Source organism: Penicillium oxalicum, chromosome I (genome assembly GCF_001723175.1).
Source record: "Penicillium oxalicum strain HP7-1 chromosome I, whole genome shotgun sequence".
NCBI classification, from domain to species: domain Eukaryota; kingdom Fungi; phylum Ascomycota; class Eurotiomycetes; order Eurotiales; family Aspergillaceae; genus Penicillium; species Penicillium oxalicum.
In genome coordinates, this window is record NC_064650.1 from 991855 (window position 1) to 1011146 (window position 19292).

Sequence of the window (19292 nt, forward strand, 5' to 3'; positions counted from 1 at the left end):
AAGGCTAAAGCCAGGTGATCTTGATGTATAAGAGCCTAAGCTCCCCTAACACCTTGACAAGTCACCCGCCGGTGTCAAGATACCTGGCCACACAAACCACGATTTGAGCCACGCTTCAAAGTCAATAGTTTAGCCTACTTGAAGTATAGTGGTCAGTCTAACCTTACACCAACACTGGTACTGTCTCTGATATACGTGAACGGGTTGCAAGTCTACTTTTTCTTCCCCTGCGGTAAAAACTTGACTCTCAAAGAAACCACGTCACATACCTTGGAGAATCTAGGTAGGGGAAGCCCCCATGAGATGGATTGGGGGACGCAAGATAGCCAGCCCATTGCCATCTGTTGAGCTCAGTTTCATGGATTCAAACCCAGTCAGGTGATTGAAGTGCCGACATCATCTCCTTAGCCAAGGGTCATCCATTTTCAATCGATGCTTCCTGTAGATGCTCTTCGGAGACCCTGGGAACTTGCTCAATCAACAACTTTCGAGGGACGAAGTCAATCGGAGATTGTCTACGAGGGGGTACGCAGACAGGTGCGTGCAGATTGAAAAGAAGGGTATGGAACCGCGGCCTCAGCCGGATCCAATGCATCCATTTGCCATTTGCCCAGTATACGCCGGCAAAGCGAAACTCAATGTACACATCTCAATCGTTCGTTCCGTGACCGCAACCGTCCAAAAATAAATCGCAGGAAACGAGAAGAAAACAAAACACCGCGGTTATGACAGTCATCCCGAAGCACGTGGATAAAGATGTCGCTTGACAGAAGTCAAGTCAGATATGGGGGAAATTTGAAGAGGGCGAACAAGATGGGGGAAGTTATCGCCACATGTGAGGTTTCAGATGACATGGCAAGAAGCAGAGAGTAGAAAGCTCGAGAAAGGACACTGGGTGGTGAATATCGTGCGCTGGCTCGGGTATCTAGCTCGCGAAAAAAAAAAGAATAGAGGGATACGGAGGGAGAGAGAGAGAGCTGTAGTGGAGGTGTGAAGAGAAGAGGCGGGAAAGTGACGCAGAGAAAGAGAAGAATGAATGAAGGGAAAGAAAAGGGCCAAGGACTCGTAGCAATGGCACCACATGCGAGGAATCTCTGAAATTGCGTGCAGTGGCGTTGCGATATGGAATCACGTTGGAGCATAGGGATAGAAGAAAAACCAGAAGATCAACTGGTAGCTTCCGTCTTCGTTTCCTCCTGGTTTTCTTTCTCGTTGCTTTCGTTCGGCACAATCTCTTCACAGGCGACACTGTCCGGTGATGCGGATTTGACGGGGCCGATATTGATGGCGATTCGCTTAGGAGGCGCACTGCTGGTAACTGTTCCCAAGACACCTTGCGCGCCACCTTTATCCACCGAGCCAATTGAACCAATCGAAAGGGTCTTCTTTCGATTGATCATCCCTGACCCTGAGTTACTGCTAGTCGAGCTTCTGCGCTTTGGCCCGGCCACAAGTTTGACCAACTCATCCTCGTCTTCCTCCTCGCGACGGCGCTTTTCAGCAAGTCGTTCCGGGGCAGCAGTGGTCGGGGTGGAAGGTGACGAGGGCTCCGATGTCGTTACTTCTGATGATGGCGCAATCGTTTTCTCTTCCGCAGGCAGAGGCTGGGTGTCGGTAAATTGATCTGCGACGAGTTCGGCCTCGATTTTACTAGTATCCATGGCGTCTTCGTCATCGTCGTCATCGTCAGGGTAGTCAACCAGAGGTTTGACGACTGGTGCCGCCGAGCCGTTGGCCACAGCAGCCTCCGCAACGGTGGCGCGGCTCTCTTGTGCCCACTTATCAAATATGTCAGAATCAGAATGGGAATTGATCCTGTTGACGGGCGAAATCACATACCTCATCCTCATCGTCGGACGCGTTGAAGTATTCTTCTTCAGCAGCATCCATCTCCTTCACACCCTGCCAACGCTGACCATTCAAAGGCAGCCTTTGAGGCGCATTCTCATCTTGGCTGAACGGTGTCACATCGGCATCGGCCCCATAACCCTGCATTTGATCATATCGCAGAATCAAACTGCGGAAAGTATCAACATAGGTGATATGTTCAAGCTTGTCGCGATATTTCTCCACCACATGCAAGATGAACGGCTTGATGTTTTCCCGCTTGATGAACTCGAAGAGTTCAAGACATGCAGAGTTGAGGAGGTTGTCGCGAGGCATCGTCTCGTATACAATGTCGAGAATAAGCCCAAAGGTGTTGTTGTGTGTCATGAGAGCTTGGTAGAAGGTGTCTTGAAGACTGATCAAGGTACGGAAAAATTTGAGGGACACTAGTGGCGCCAGAAGTATCAGCGCATAGTACGGGGATCATCAAACAGACGGATGAGATTCCCCACTTACCCAGCTTGAGGTGTTTTTGAGGGACTGTCAGGAGCTGGGCCACTCGGGGTGCCAGGGCCTCGCTGTGAATCACATTGCGTGTACGGAAGAGGTGCTGGCGAACGAAAAAGGTGAGTATATCGACGAGATGCGAGTATAGAGTGACCTCTTGGAACGTGAGGTCATTCACTGGCAGAATGATGTTAGCTTGCAATTCCCTGATGACCCTTTCCTGTGTTTTTCCAGCGTGAGCGAAGACAAGACCTACAGGACAAGCGATTGGCGAGGTGCTTGAGTGGCTGAAAGAGGCGCTTGGAGGATTCATCGAAGTGTTGTTGGACAAACGCGTCGGAGAGAAGATTGGAAGAGCGAAGTTTGAAATAGTCGGGACCAGCCCGACCGAGGGATTCCTGCATCGGAATTTGAGGGTCTAGTAGAATCTTGATTGCGTCTGCGAGCTGATTTTTGACGCCCAAATCGGCTTCGGCGTGAAGGAGGTCGATCAGCGTATCGGTTAGCGGGGTTTTCTTCTCGTTGACAGCCTTGAGCATGTATCCCCGCATCATCACGGGGTCATGATCAAGCAATGCCATCAAGATGTCGATGCCCGTTGTCCTCATCGCAGCCTTGTTGTGCTTGACAGCAAAGGCAATCACCGCGAACAAGCCATGGCTGATGAAATTGGCAAAGAGCTGAGCCCGTGACGGGGCCTGGAGATTTTTCGCAATTGCGGCGCATTGGTGCAGGAATTGAACGGCGTCATCCTTGCGCTTGTTATCGGTGTATCTCGGGTCGAAGACGGAGAAGAGCTCTCGCAAGAAGGGGGCATTGGACTGGATGTGATTGACAATCTCCATCTGGTTGAAGAAGATGAGAGAATTGAGCACGGAGAAGGTCGGATCATCGAGAATTCGCGCCAAAACGACATCTTTCAGATACTGCAGTCGCCACGTGCTTCGAATTTTCCTGCGGATGAGCGGATCCTTGATGGGCACTACTTCTTTGTAGCGGGACTGGTCGGCGAGGTATTGTCGGTGGTTCGCTTTGTGAGTTGGAAACTCCGGGTCATCTGTGCGCAAATAGATCCGTTTTAGCCAATGATTCTCCCATATGGGTCTTCCAACGGATGAGGACGCGTTGAAGAAAAGGTGAGCTTTACATTCCAGTGCGCCAACCACTCCCAGAATGATCTGGTCGGCAACCACGGTCTCGATGATCGTATTGTCGTTTAGCAAGATAAGAGATTTCATGATGTTGCACAGCCGATGAAGATCGATCAAGCTCTCAAGATCTTCAGCCATTGTCACCAAGGGAACCAGCTTGCCAATGTACTCGTCCCGAATGATGAATTTGGAGAGCGCATCTCGACCGGCTTGGGTCATGCTGGCGGCGCGCACAATTTGCTCAATATCGGCCAAATTGCCCAGCTCTGGGGCCTGCAGCTGAATTGGTTGGTAGCTCTCGAGGTCATCCGAGAGGGCATCGTCCGCAGCAGCCACGCTGAGCAGATGTTGTTGCACTGAATTGACAAAATCCCTATACATGAAAGGGTTGGGCGCTACGTCAGCCTCTCCATGCTCCCGCGCAAGTCACTCGGACACGTTATTTCCCCCTCGGTCTTACCAGATCACCGCGCAACCCTCCGCCTCTTGAAAACTTAGCGCCATGTCGGTGCCATCAGACTCGGTCCAGACGATCAACGTCTCTGGAGATGGAATTGTATCAGCACCTCTCGATCCTTTCCCTAGCGGGAGCTTGACCTCGGCAAGTGAGCGACACGACAAACCTTGCTGTTTTTGATAGCCATCGTCCTTGGTGATTTTTGTCTCCAGCAAGACGCGATTCGGTTCATCTTCGGACTCGACGTATATCCGCGGGATTTCCTATTGTGACGAAAAAAAAAGAGGAAAGAGAAAATGCATTAGATGAGCTGTTCGGCCAGAGAGGGTGGAGAGCATGGAGCTGGCGAGCTTGCGTCGGAGTGCCGACGGTTGCAGACTCTTTGCGCGCCGCCGCGCCATCATCAACAGGTCGCGCCAGCGATGAAGGCGCGCCACAGATGCCATGTGCGCGACAGCGAGAGAAAATGAAGCAGGGACGGCGCGATTCAGCACTTACTCCGGAGACGTGGCCGGTGCAGAAGCCGGTGCCACGATCGAACCAGTCATTTTGCCGCAGCTCGTAAACCTTGACCCGTTTGCGACCGTCGGGCGGCTGAAGGTCCAGCGCCATGATCGGGCAGGCAACGGAAGACGGCACGTCAGGCCAGGGTGAGAAAAGAGTTTGCGCCTCCAAGTCGATGATCTGTGATCGCGACGATAGGAGGGGTGGGCGGATTCGGAGGGGGTTCGTGGGGGGTGGATGTCGATGGCGTGGCTGACGGGATTGAGGTGAGTTGTGAAGGGGAAGGGTGGAGATGATGAAAGAGTCTGCGGAGGGGATGACGATCCTAAGCAGAAAAGCGCAGAGAGGAGCAATGGGAGGATCTGGAAGGGCGGGCCCACCTTTGACGATTTGGAGAGGGGGGGAGTCCTTCGGGTCAGGATTTACGGTGACTTGGGGTTTCTAAACTCGGGTTCAGGGCCGGGGGCGATAAGGAAAGTACCTTACTTCCTGTAGTCTGTACTCTGGAGGAGGATGTACTGCGGTTGGCAGGTGGTCGAGGCTAGAATTCTGCGCAAATCAAAACAAAAAAAAAACAGATCGTTGGAGAGGGAGATGAATCAGCCGCGGAAGTGGAGGATAAAGTTACGAGAAAGTCTGGAGAGAGCTGTAAGTATCAAAGTCTTCATATGTTTCACCGTCACATTCAGGCGTGAACGAATCTGAGAAAAGACTGACACGCGCTCGTCTCAGGTATCTTTTTCTGCCGGTCTTCCGGTTGGGCCAGGGCCAGGGGGTGGTTGATGCCCGAAAAATATGGCAGCAAAGACACGCGACCGCAACGAAGCACGAGGTGGAAACAGACCCAAGGACTCACCTGTGTAGAATGTACCGGCGAGGACATGGGGTGATTCATAGGTGACCGGAGCCAATTGTGGGACGTCGAGGAGCAGTGGACACCGACAAAATGAGCAACAATCATGAGGGCGTGCGTTCAGCTGGGACTAAGGGCGGGCATACAGTAGGTTACCAGGACCTTTGAGCCTGACCAACCAAAATATGGACAATGAATACCTCAGGCCATCTACGAGAAGGTCCTATACCTCGTGCAGAGTTTCAGTTTACTAGTCGTATATGACCAGTGAGATTGGTCAGGATCTCTGAAGACTCGTATGTGGACCAAAAGTCTCTACAGTCGATTCAGTCCAAATGAAGACTGTACGGTACATGTCATGTCCGTAGGTATGAATACCAGAGGTCAAGAAGCACCTCATGCATCCGTCATAGCTATTAGCGTGGTGTAGGGCAGTGGTCTAAGGAACCAGGGCCGCGGCCAAGTCTAAACCTTAGTCTTCGGCAGGGCTTCCATTCCTCTCCTGCATCGACCGCCGTGCCACGCCAAAGTGGCCGCTTCCGCCGGTTCCTCGAACTGGAATTCCAACTTCCGCGCGCCGAGTCCCTGGCCCTGTTCCAGTCCCTTGTAGCAGTGGGGTCTTTGGACCCAGAGAACCGAAGGTAGTCGGTCCGACATGGATTAAGCTACCAGACACCCAGTGATCGGACAGATGTTTATTTCCCTCAACTCTGAATCAGGGTCCTTCAAGTCATCGACAAGAAAATACCTTAGGGGGGAAATTTGGAACCCAGTGCGAGGTGGTGTCTGCTTCTGTGTCCTCGCCCAGCGTGCACGGACACAAGTTCTCAGTCCAGTGGAAAGTTCTTCGGTCGAACATTTGCGCAGGCTACACTTGCCGAGGTATACCTGATCTACACGCTCAGGCTTATTTCGCTTCATGCCCATATCCCGACCTCGTGGTCAGAAGGATTCATGCACCTGCCACCCTGCTCTGGGACTGAGCATGACTTGCTCACAGATCTCGGCCAATATTTTCAAGCGCAGTGTCCGAGTGTCCAAGTATTCGAGTGAAGAGCCTGGATTCCACAGCGGCGACCCACTTGCCACCCGCCTCGAGACCGTGTGATTGCTGATTGGATGTAAGGAACTTTACGTCCAGAGCGTGCAAGGCTCTTATCGATAGAATTATCCTAATGGGGAAAGGTTCCAGACCAGTGCCATGCCACGCTTTTTTTAATTTTTTTTTTTTTTTCTTTTCTACGTTGACGAGTTTGACGAGTTTTGCGCGCCATGATCTTGCTTGCTTTTTCCCATTTTTCTTCTCTTTCTTCCTTCTCTCTTCCAACCTTTGTTGGTGATCGCCCTGAAACGAGCGACTTCTGGGAGTTTTGCGCTCGTTGGTGGTTATAAAGCTCCCTCTTATACTTGGACAGAAACTCTAGCGCTCGTCTCGATTCAGCTGCAGCTAGTGATCGGCGTGCTGGGCTTCAGAATACTAACGCACAAAACCCCGCTTCTCCCGCATCATCTATCTTGCCTCTTTTGAAGACATGTCTGACACCAAGAACATGGCCCAGAGCCAGAGCCACGCTGCCAACTCGATCGACTCGATTCAGCGGGCACCATCGTCCCAGCAGAAGGACACTGCGGTCGCCGTGGTGAACGCAGCTGGGGACGAAGGTTCTTCGGTAGTGCCGGCGGATAAGGTTGACGACCGCAAGAAAGGGTTCTTGGCTTACTTCAAGACTAAGGAGTTTTATATCACCTTGGCTCTCGGGTGCGTATTTCCGGGATATTTTGCTCATTCAGCTCGAGATCGGGCATATTTTCTGTGGCAATGGCAACGCTAACCTTGGAATTTTCTTCCCCGCTTGTAGACAACTGCTTGCGATCGCCAACACTTCCACAAGCACTTTCACTACCCTGCTTGGGGAAGAAAGCTGGGCCATTCCTACGTTCCAAACCTTGCTCAACTACATCGTTTTGACTTGTATCTTCACTCCTTACACGATCTACCGTTATGGATTCAAGGGCTGGCTCCGTGTGATCTACACCGACGGCTGGAAATATATCATTCTCGCATTTTGTGATGTTGAGGGTAACTTCTTCATCGTTCTGGCGTATCAATACACGACCATGCTGAGCGCTCAGCTGATTAACTTCTGGGCCATTGTGGTAGTGGTCGTTGTCTCTTTCTTGTTCCTTAAGGTTCGCTACCATATCACCCAGATTGCTGGCATCGTGATCTGCATCGGTGGAATGGGTGTCCTGATCGCCTCGGACCACATCACCGGTGCCAATGGGGGAGACGTCTCAAGCGGCCACCAGTTGAAGGGAGACCTCTTTGCTCTCTTGGGCGCCTCGTTCTACGGCCTTACCAACACCGCCGAGGAGTACTTTGTCAGCAAGAAGCCCGTGTATGAGGTTCTGGGTCAGCTGTCTCTGTACGGCTGCATCATTGACGGCGTGCAAAGCGCCATCTTCGAACGCAGCAACTACCACACTTCTGTCTGGAACGGAAAGGTGGGCGGCTACCTCACTGGCTTCACCCTCTGTCTCTCCCTGTTCTACTGTCTGGCTCCACTCATGTTCCGATTGTCTTCGGCCGCCTTCTTCAACATCTCTCTGCTCACCATGAACTTTTGGGGTGTCTGCATCGGTATCAAGGTCTTCCACTACAAGATTCATTGGATGTACCCCATCGCTTTCGTCTTGATCATCGTGGGTCAACTGATCTACTACCTGGGTCGTAAGGCTTTGGCCGAGGCTCGCAAGCCCTGGCTGGGTCTGAACCAGGAGAATGGCGTGACTGGCTTGTTCACGGCCAAGCAGAAGATTCAGCACATCGTGCCCGCGGGTGCTGATCCCCATGAGCATGATCCCGAGCGCCCTCCCACGGCGAACACCAGCGCTGCTTAAGAAGTTCTCAATCCCTTCAGCCCCAAGATACTTCCAGAGAGACTTGAGAAGAAAAAAGAAGTACCCGACCCAGAAGGTAGACGGTGTCTCAACAACCCACGGGTGGACAGTCCGTGCTCCGGTGCTGACCCCAAGACCTGGATGTCGAAAGAGCGCAAAAAAGGGAAAAAGAAAGTCGATGCCACACCCCACGTGCAGAACCCGACCGACTTCAACGAGAGCCCTCAAAAAGGCCCCAGGCCATCGGCTCTGTTCTTGAAGTTTTCATCACAAGGCGTGTCTAATTTTTAATTGTTAATTGCTTCACACTTTATGAAGGAATGATTCAGATGATTAGAAGATTTAAACTAACCATCAACACGAACTGATGTCATCTTTTGCCTTGTACCGTTCCCCTCCCCCCCCCCCCCGGTATCTTACCAGTACTCTATTCCATCACATCTGCCATGGTACTCCTTACCAAATGTCGGACCTCGCCTAACAGAGTCCATCAATCCTTTTACGAGTAAAGAAACACCTCTATACTCCGCGAGAACCCACATAATCACTTCACGAGTTTTCAATCTTACCCAAGTCCCTCGGTAGAGTTAGTAGCCAGGCCTCGGTGTATGCATCTAATCACTCTCTATATTGGTCTTTGCTTTCCCAACCTCTCCCGCCACTTACCGAGCTGGACGAAGATTCAGCAATTTGACAGCCACAAGTCCTTCAAAACGGAAGTATATTTCAAGTTCATTAGAAGCTTTCATCTGTTCCTTGAAAAGGTGTAAAAATCACAAGTAGAGATGTACGAGGCGAGAACACCATGTCTCAGGAGATACCGTGGATATACTTTTTTCCCCCAAAGTAAGTGGCCGGATCCATCCGAGGAAACACACAAACAAGAAACCATTCGATGTTGGGCTACTGGCGAGGCGTATCTGAAAAACCTACCGGAATACGCATGTTCCTGTAAGAAGAGTATGAAGAAAGTTCTGACCAGTCGGTTGGCAGACCAAACAGAACTTAAGATACCTAGATCTTCGAGGGACATTCATACAGATCTCCTAGTCGTGGAATATGGAGAGTCCAACCGTCTACGTTTTACATCTTAAACAGGTTGGGATTCTGTTCAAAAAAGAATTGACGAACAAAGATCTTCACGAAAAACCAGACAAAGTTCTCATGACGCTATAAGCCAACAAGGACCCCCGCGAGTCTCTCCACACCTTTTATCCAAGTTTCCCATCCCCCTCAACATGTACGCCCACCGACCCGAAAGCAGTCAACAAGAAAAAAAAAAGAAAACCCCCATGAACATACGTGACCCTTATCGCTTGAAACCTTAAGAGGTACAGACCCCAAGAAAGACAAACACCGAGGCAGCCCTTTGAACAATTCCAGAAGACACCAAGTTCACGCATTGGACCCATTCCTCCCGCACTCCGTGGAACAGCAGGACAGGTCCCAAGTTTCTCTCACACAACGCCCAGGAACAAAACATCAAAAATTGCAGGAAGATGACCCAACAGAGTAGAAAGTCAGGAGCACACAATAAGAAGGACAGTGACACCGAATCCCGGATGTATGCTGGAAGACAGACGCGCGCCAAAGCCGAAGATGAAGTAATTTTTTCCAACCGATCAAAGAACAGAGTGAACTCGGACACCATCTCCTCCTCCACTGCTCCCTTATTATAAGGTTCTTGTCGAGAGCCGAGACCCAGCAGGGCCTGCTTAGCCCCAGACTGAAGCCTGCACACCAAGTCCGCTTTTCGAACCCCACACCCCCCGTTGTTGCTCCAGCCGAGACCGACACCAGCTGATGAGTCCTTGGCACCCGGAGCCATGGTGGTGGCCGGGCCAGTGGGGTTAGAAGAAACAGAAGCGGAGCGCTCGCCGACAACAGCGGCAGCTTCGCTTGGGGTGAAGCCAAAGCCCAATGGGGATGGAAGGGGTGTCGTTGAACGCGGCTTGCTCAGCGCTGGGTTGGAGATGGGAGCCGAAGTTGGCGGTCCAGAAACGGGACGGGAGCCAATTGGACCAACGGCGCCCATGGGCCCTGTGGATGATTTGGAAACGGAACCCTGTCGGGAGGAAGGTGAGCCTGCAGCTGCAGGGGAGGATGAGGAAGTGCCGGGCTGTTCGGGAAAGCCTGCATTGATGGCCGAGCTCGGGGAAGAAGTGCTGTTGGCCCGAGAGGGGGATTGCAGATTCGAGGCAGCGTCAGTCGAAATCCCGCCGGCGTGGTTCAGCCCAAAGGGACCGTTGCCGCGGGGAGAGGCGACATGGGCCGAGGAGGTTGGGGTGCCGGCGCTGGGAGTGTCCACCCGAGTGGCAGTGTTGTCTTCCGCCAGTGGGCCCGGAGGGAAGAAGGCGGGACTCTCGTTGCCGTACAGGGCGCGGTGCTGGCGGGCCAGAAGATCACGGCGGCTGTCTTCACTCAGAGCCGCTGGGCTGTTGGACCGATCGGACTTGCTGGCCGACATCTCAGCGAGGAGGCCTATGGGAAGTAGAAGAGAATGAATTAAAACGAGAACTCCACCGTTTCAGAACTCGAAGGAGGCATTGACAGGAGTGACGAGAAGATGCACAAGAAATCATATTATACAAGGCCGACGAATATATGATGATAGATGCAAGTGTGTCGAAAACAAAGTCCCAAGGCAGGCACGAAGGTTTGGAAACAGGGAAGCAAACAAGAACGATGCTGATGACGATGCCAGCGGGGGCGGGGAATCATGAAAGGGAAAAGAATCGATATGCTACCACGTACTTCGATTGTACTGTTGCTCCTGGTGGTAGTTGCGGAGCTCCCGTTCACGTTGGGCTGCCATCCGACGCTTTGCCTGCATCATCTGCTCTACTTCATTGGGTCGACCCTGGTACCGTTGTGAGGCGTAAAAGCCTTGGGCGTTTCCCGCGGGGTGCATCCGAGTGTTGTCGAACTCGCTGATCGAATGGTGTCGCTGAGGGCCACCACCCATGCGAGGGTCTGTCGGGCGACGTCATGAGCACAAGAGGGATTCCATGGTGGTTTTAATACCTTCGACGGTGGGGGGCAACCGGCCACCTACCGTACTCAGGATAGGGACGACCCATCATCATGGGCATGGAGTCCCGGCGAGGAGCAGTCCACAGCTTGCCACTCTTGACGAGGTTGTCAATTGCACGGTCGATCTCTGTTGGGGATCAAATATTAGCACTTTGAGTCTTTGATGGGCAGCATTCCCCGCGTGTGATTGTCGCGCTTGTATCGGTCAAGATTCTTCGATCAGCTTATGCCAAATGCCCACCCGAAAATCCCCGTGGCATGTTGCTCACGTGGCACTGAATCTCGAGTCGGCTTTTTTTTTTCTTTTGTCAAGAGAAGACCATCGAGGAGTCACCTCCAGGGCTATTCTCGTCTGCCAGAATCCAGAAGAAAAAAAACCACAGAATCCTTTTTCCAACCAAGGCGGCAACACACAAATGCCGGGGAGGCTTCAATAGGGGTGGGAGGAGGCATAGGATCGCCGTTCATACCGTCAAACTGAGAAGAGAAGGCCGGACTGTCATCGCGCTGGGAGACGGAGCTTGAGCCTGGTGGAGAGACGCAATATTAGTGAAGACTGAAAGTGATCTTCCCGTTGCCATGTTTTTCTATTCCCCCCCCGTGCGGCATTGCGCCATCTGATGAATTGTTGACCGAACTGTACATACCCGATCGGGAGGGCGGCACCGGCTGTTCCCATGAGGCCTGGCGAGCAGCAGGAGCCTGCCAGCCCTGAGGCTCGTAATAGGAGGAAGACATGGCCGATTTGAAGCAGTGGTTGCGAAAAGGTGAATTCTTCGTCGCAGACCGGAACGTTCAGGGGGGGGTTCTCTCGGGCGGCACTGAAGTTGATCCGTCCGGGTAGAGATGATGTGGTGGAGCGGGGAGCGAAAAAAAAAAAGACGTAAGCCGTAACTATCCTCTTTTTTTTTGGCACACGGCACTGAGCAGCAGGCAGCGGGCAGCGGACAGGAATTGGGAAGAAGAGGATAGGGCCACGAAAAGCGATCGAGGATGTGAGGGAGTGCGAGCCTTAGCCAACTGGAGAGAGGGGGGTTCAAATTGGTAAATTAGAGTGGATGAAAATTCCCGTGGGTCCTCGTTTTCTCCAGGGCTCTTTCTTTCTCTCTTTCTCGTCCGGGCGTGTGTACCGGCAATGCTGTATATTTGTTTTTTTTTTTTACTTTTTTTTTTCGGTCTTTCCCGCTCGACGGTTCGGAGCGGGTCTTCCTTTGCGTTTGGATGATGATGGAAGCCGGTGATTTGGAGGAAGACAGAGGGGGAACGGCCGCTAGTACAGTACTGTCCGTTGTGTCCGATGCACGAGAACCACTGGTAAGAATCCACGATTAGAGTGATACTGTTCCCTCGGACTTGAGATTGAAGGAGGAGAGAAATCAGAAGAATAAAAGAAGAGCATGAGAGACCCGGCTCGGTGCACATGCAGTCCAGCTCACGCCAAAGGGAATAACCAGTAGGTAGGCCACTCTACTCAGCGGTTTTCCTCTGGCTGTCCTCTCTGAGATGCCGCTGCTTTAATGCGGGCACTCAAGAGTCAGACTCATTGAGTAGATCTCAGACCGGACGCAGACTCAAGACTCAGACTTAGGGAGCCGATCAGAGGAATCACGTGACTACTCACAGGTTCAATCTTCACCACTCGAAGCCAAGATGACCACAACTGCTCAAGAATGCTCGTATTCTTGGTCCAAATGTGCTGTCTCATCGCTTACCGGGACAGCAATCGGGCTCGGCATCGCTCTCATCGGCCTCCTTGTCACGGGGCTGATCAAGAAGAACAGTAACAGGCAATCTGGCGCAAAAAGGGGATATACATAGAGAGCCGTGCACCTGATATTGCGCTCAATCCGCTTGGGAGCTATACCCGTTCCCCGCCAATGACGACTCTCCAAACTACGCCTGGACACACGATCTCTGAAATGGATCGAGATGCCGGGCTTCCCTGCATCAGTCAACAAGGCAGAGGACCTGGACCTTAAAGAGGCTTCGGATACGTCGGAGGTCTGTGTTCAATACGGGCCTTCAATAGTTCCCTTTTCTCTCAGACTTTCATTTGGATCAACGAGATCGGGACACTTGCTGCGTAATGTATGCACGCATATTCTTGTGGTCACTTTGTAGGCTTGCTGAAGATATAGAGCATTGCTCGGAGAAGTCCAGATCTCATCAATGAGAAGGTAATGGAATAGCTGCACGCCCACAGTCAATCACTCTGAGAATAGTCCTCGAAAGCCAAGTTCTGCTCCGTCACTGCCACACAGATAGTATTCAAAATGGATATGTCAGCTTCATTCCCTTCCACGTTCTCTCTACTAGCTTGATGGATGTGACGTGATTCATTCAGTGTGGAAGATCAATGCGAGAAAAATGATAATGTATCAGGAAACCAAAGTTTGAGTGGCATTGAGGTTCGCCTTAGCCTCGCCCGAAGGGTACTAGTCACCAGCACTGCGAAGAAGTGCCAGCCCATCGCTGGTGGCCCCACTCCCTCAATCAAGATTAGCCGTCTCGAAGGTGGGGGGGCTATGGGGCGCCTGTAATCCATCTACTTCCACCACTCGACTCACCTCGAGGGGCTTCAGCAGAGAGGGTGATCCGTCATCGCAGCCATGGGCGTGACACCATGTGGTAGCACTCATCAGCATAGAGCTGAGTTGACGAGCGGATTCGAGACAAACGGCGGGGCAATTGGCGAGAGAAACTCGGCGCGGCGACGAAGGGCGGGGGAACAGGAAGCGTCTCCACCAGAAGAAAAAGGGAAATGGCAGTACGCCAGCTATCCTTGTACATGGCCTGGGAAGCTCTGGTAAGCCTTCGTTCCCGTTGATCAAGACTCTTGACCTTGACACGTCGCATAAACTGCGTCTATTGGACTTAAAGGGATATGGGTTTTGGCCAACATCGCTCCTGTCTCCCATCAGGTTGAATCTCTTCCGATTGACTTGAATGGGTATAATTGAGAAAGCAGCAGGCCTTACGACCGCTTCTGAAGTAACTATGGTGGCACATCCAGTCGGTAAGTATCACGTCCCGGTCGTAAATCTCTAGAGACAGTGGACTTGGTGAGCTTGCAGGCGCCATGAGCGAACGAGGCATCAACCGAGGGTGAAGATTGGCAAACCAGTGTGGACCTAGGGGTTGGAAAAGGGAATTGATTCGTCAACGGAATTCATATGCTGTATAAGACCAGGCAGTACGTCAAAAGAGCCTCTCCGCGGTAATTTCCGGCAGCGTCAGCGGCCCGGGAGGAATAGCAACGGCCCTGGCGGCCTGAACTCGACAAGGACCCGTCACCGGAGATTTGAAGATTGGAATGGCACCAAGGGGAGGAAGAAGGAATTGCGCTCCACTGTCAACGGTCAGGTCCGGTCAGCGGCCAAATTGTGTACATCCACCATAGCACATTCATCGAATTGACCGACTTATCACTGGTATCTAGGAGCTACACTACCGCTTCATACACCATCACATGCTCCTACATCTGTACATCATTGACCGTACATAGTACGCAGTGGCTATGTGATCGTTGAAAAGACATTGCAATAGTCCAGTGACGAAAACCGAGTCACCGAGCGTAGCTCTCGCGCGTTTGCTTCACGTGTAGACTCTGGAGGTGAAAGGCACGGGATACATCCATATGGGGCTTGAGCAAGCGTTTTCGTCTCTGTTCATCTCCATGCATGGTCGAGAAACGAGCGCCCGTCCGATGGCGCAACCGGTCTGAGCCTCCCGGGCCTCTCGGACTTGGTCTCTCTGCTTCTCCATCGAGGTCATCCTGTTGTGATGGCAGCGGGGTGCTGTCAGTGGGTATTTGAAACGCAGTCACTTCAATGCTGGCCTGCCTCTTCACGGCGCCTCCGGTGCAGGTGATACGATCCCAGCTACATATACCTATGTATCCTGCACACTGCAACTTGCAGACTGCCTGACATGGACGTGTACATATGCTCTCCGCATCAACTCAATTCTAGTTCGCTGAAGGTGGGAACCTAGGCAAAAGTCATCGTAGTGATCTATACACCAAATATTCATTTGTTTCTGTGGCTTTCACTCTTCTGGCCCTGAGCTTCATTTCAAGGCCACTACCTTTCACGCTCAAGGCCACCCATTTACCCAGGCCATCAGGGTAGTCTAATAAGCCACTCATACAACTCCAATGATTTCATGGGACATCTTTGGTCTCCTCCTCTCAGATGGACGGCCCCTCGTCGGTCGGCGTTTGATTGCAACGTCAACAAGATCCGTGATTATGTCCCATGCCCGGTAATTCCCCCCATCTGCCCGCAGTGCCCACCAGTACCTAAGGCACTGCGTCGGTACATTCGATTTTTTCCTACCATTCACCCCCTTCCCTACTGAGCAAATCCTCGGACCTTCTCCAATCTGGCAATTGGGGAGGGTCCCTCATGCCCCGCCATCGATGATCGGCCCCCGCCAATGGCACCTCATCGGCCCATGTACGATGACGGATCACCGACGTACGGTGATGTACGTTCTAGAGACATCGACACCACGTTGACATCTCATAACCATCTGTACGCACAGACTCAAACCCTGAGTCTCTTGAAACTTCAAGCGTTGCGAGGCCTCTCACACGCATGATGTCGGGTCGCATGACGTGGGAAAAGGGCCGAGACCGCGATTCAAAGTAGGAAGTGGAATCGTTGAACATCATTCGAATCACATGAACAGCCCTGGCTGTAAACACTCCATCCCGCGTTTCCTCAATCATAAATCATCTCACAGCGGCACAAGAGATACAACTCAGAGCTTACAGCCCCACAGGAAGGTTCGAGGGGAGGTGCCCTCGACGTTCACGAGTCTTGCCATCTTCCATCTAGGTAATCTGACGGCGGACGATGCCAGAGAGTAGTACACCAAGCGTAAAGTGGGTTGAAACCTAATCCCCAGACTATGCCCGGCAGACTTTCATTGGGACAAGCCTGTTTTTTCCATGGCTCCCGAGCCAATTCAAACAGGCGTACATGGGTTACTGTAGTACTTTTTCAGAGGCCAGACCCCATCACCTCCAAACACTGGAGGTCGGGGACATGAAAAGAGACGCAGGCTAGATGGCTACCACGCACTCAGTCGGGTCGCTCCTGACTCGGACATGGACCGGCCTTCTCCCAGCCTGTTTCGTGTGTTGATCCGTCAGAATAGGCCTTCTATCAAGCGGAGAACACCAGGTCAGGTCATGGCAGGATTTAAACGTGGTGATCTGCCGTCCATCATTGTTACATCTCACTGTTACAGTCTTGCGAGGGGTGGCACTCGAGTTCGAGATGCATGGCCGATCGCAAGACTCCCGACTTTGCGGATCCCCCCCGCCTGTTCTTCGTGGGAGAACGATACATAGGTTACTGCTTGGTGGGAAGTATTCCCCCATCACAATCGTCATTACAAGGGTCGTTTGTTCCGTGTCTCTCTGTCTCGATGGATTACCCTCCGGTCTTGATCACTCGTTGAAATCCTCCGGTGTGTATCACCAAGTTGTCCCATAGTTTTACCTGACCAGGGATTCCCAGTGTGATCCCAGCCGCCGGCCGGCATGCGACTAGATCATCTGAAACCGAATAGCTGCAACGGGTAGTCCCTCGCACTGACCCATGCTGCTCATTCAAGTTCTGCTCCAAGCCTTCTCGTTGGCGGAAGAAGAGTCTGCTAAAAGAGCCCCCCTATCAATCAAGCTGGTTACCATTTTGCTTCATCGCCAGACAGCCAAGGGTCCAAGGATGACTGCCCCTCCACCCCGACGAGGTGACAATGAATCACAGCTGTAAAGTGTGAAGGGTAGAGAAAGAACGAGAAAAAAAAGGGGAAAGGAAAAAAAAATCAAAGTTCCCCTCGACTGTGCATATCGGCTTCCGACGGTCTTCAGGGAGAGGGAGAAACACTTCAATTGGGTGATGTGACAGCGAGCAGGTAGCGGGGCTACTACTTGGCAGTGGATTCCAAACTTGGATTTGGTAATGCTTAGGGAAACCGGGGCATCAGGTCGGACAAAGGGGGACATGGGATGAGCAGGATGAGCCCAAGTTAGTCCTGGAAATATGAGGTTTCACTGACGTCCCGATCGAACTCGGGTTCTAACGGAGATGGTATTTCCCTCGAGGGAATTTCAAGGCCACGCATTGGAAGACCGAAACTATATGGTTGATACGATCCGAGGGTGATATGATAGAGTGAGCGTATTGACTGGAGGGATACCTCAGACAGCACACTATCGCTATCTAGGGGTGGATGTGTATATTCGACTGCAGAGTTCTCTGCTCAACTCTTCACGACTCAGAGTCCAAGAATGCCCGTTTCCAACGATTAGGTTATCGCGCCCGACGCCCAGCACGTGCAAAGGGTGCAGGATCGCGGGGAGGTGCAGGATGACGACGGTGTAAGAGATTCAAAGCCGGGGAAAATGTGATACGTCGAATGAGAGAACTGTCAATCACTCTGGTCACTGTCGATTCAATTCCCTTCTATGCTTGAGGAGTTTCTAGAGCTTGAAAAGAACAGGCTCACCCTGACCGTTCAGGATGGACTCGCTACTAGCCGGGTGCAGGCGTCAAAGAGACTATTTGGAGTGGTCGAGTCATGGGAACGATTACCCAAAGATGAAAAGGAGCGCCCCTACTCAGGGGAATTTGGCCCCTCTCCGTTCCAGATATGGTACCTGCAGCTGCTGATTCTGTGATGTTCATCGTTGGCAAGATCATTACCCTTCTTGTCCAATTCCGATCTATGGAAAAGGGGCCACGGGTGCGTCTTTGACCGTTCAGGCGACATATCCGCGGCACGAGGGCAGGTCTGAAAGATAAGGCAAGCGCTTGGTGCAACGAAACTACCTCCATCAAGGAGATCGGGTGCACGAAAAACAAAGAACAGGACCCGGGAACCGTAGACAAAGTGGGGAATCAGGAGTCCTCCGTTTTAAGGGCAGTAGTGCAGACTGCAGACCGCGAGAATCGTGATTCAGGGTGGTCGGATACATGAAAGACGGGATCAACCCAATGGGGGGGGGGTTCTTCTCCCACCCACTGGAGGGGCCATCAGAGAAGGAACACAAAGCCACGAGATATTGATTTGATGCGGAAGAGATGAGAGACATGAAGCGGGTCAGGTTTGTGGAAAGGGCACTAGGATGTGTCGCGGGGACAGTGCCGAAGCTGTGCATGTTGATCTAAGGCGACTGGTCCTCTCTGCCCTGTCGATCGTGAAGACCCTCTGGCCGTGTGCTTGCCTGTCAATGGCGACGAGGAAAGCCAACCAGCTGAAAGAATGGATACGACAATGGACTTCCTTTTGCAATTCCAGCAAGATCCAGACCCAGCTGAAGGTGCTGTCCTTGAGTTCCAAGCCTGTACACAGTCGTACGGAGGTACTGAGGATGCATGCACAGTTGTACACTACTAGATCGACTCCTCGAATCAATACAGGAGCACATCTTCAGGATCATTGCATGGGGGAGGCACGCGCAGCAGGTTGACCCCGGTTTCTTTGGGCCACTCGTCCACTGGATTAGAAACTGGGTTCATTCATCGATGGAGCGGACACCATTGGGAATCTAGAGAGGTGGAACTGCAGAGGAACTAGATGGCCCCCGAGTCTGTTGGTCAGTAGTGTTGTGATTAGACAAGACCAGGCGTTAAGATGAATTGCACCTGAGTGCAATCCCATCTGGTCTGAACCTGCTCATCTGAATGATGTTGGAGGGGAGGCGGGCCATGCTCTTTGTGTTGGTCATCACCTTTGAAGTGTGATGCCCAGATCTTTGAACGATCGAGACACGAATTGCAGTGCTCCGCCGTGACTCCTCTCCGAGTCCACCACCTCATTTGATGCGCAAGGACAGGAATCAGACTTGACCTTCCATCCCCCCCCCCCCAATTGCTCACATTGTCCGGCGTGGTCGACGGGGCGACCCTCACAGCAACACACCCTTCGCGACTACCCAATTTTCCAACGACCATCACCATCACCACGACCGGTGTGCTCAAGCTCGAGCCATTCAAACTCCCCCAGAAAGGCCGAGAGACCCTCCCCCGAATCCACACCCTCGAAA

At 52.2% G+C, this 19292-nt stretch overlaps 3 protein-coding genes across 3 annotated transcripts; 1 reads left to right on the forward strand and 2 right to left on the reverse strand.

Moving 5' to 3' along the window:
- Positions 1-1166: 1166 nt before the first annotated feature.
- POX_a00338 (uncharacterized protein) lies at positions 1167-5329 on the reverse strand (the record flags this gene model as incomplete). The annotated part of the gene is made up of 7 exons (XM_050109283.1): positions 1167-1778; positions 1840-2273; positions 2344-2511; positions 2591-3858; positions 3946-4205; positions 4441-4887; positions 5303-5329. 7 exons carry the CDS (start codon positions 5327-5329, stop codon positions 1167-1169), a joined length of 3216 nt encoding a protein of 1071 aa, XP_049973051.1.
- Positions 5330-6831: 1502 nt separating this feature from the next.
- On the forward strand, positions 6832-8200 carry POX_a00339 (putative solute carrier family 35 member; the record flags this gene model as incomplete). Its single annotated transcript, XM_050109284.1, has 2 exons — positions 6832-7058; positions 7159-8200. The coding sequence occupies 2 exons, from the start codon at positions 6832-6834 to the stop codon at positions 8198-8200; spliced, it is 1269 nt and encodes a 422-aa protein (XP_049973052.1).
- A 1324-nt stretch (positions 8201-9524) lies between these two features.
- POX_a00340 (uncharacterized protein) lies at positions 9525-11971 on the reverse strand (the record flags this gene model as incomplete). Its single annotated transcript, XM_050109285.1, has 5 exons — positions 9525-10681; positions 10955-11173; positions 11256-11360; positions 11704-11760; positions 11881-11971. 5 exons carry the CDS (start codon positions 11969-11971, stop codon positions 9525-9527), a joined length of 1629 nt encoding a protein of 542 aa, XP_049973053.1.
- Between the last annotated feature and the right edge of the window lie 7321 nt (positions 11972-19292).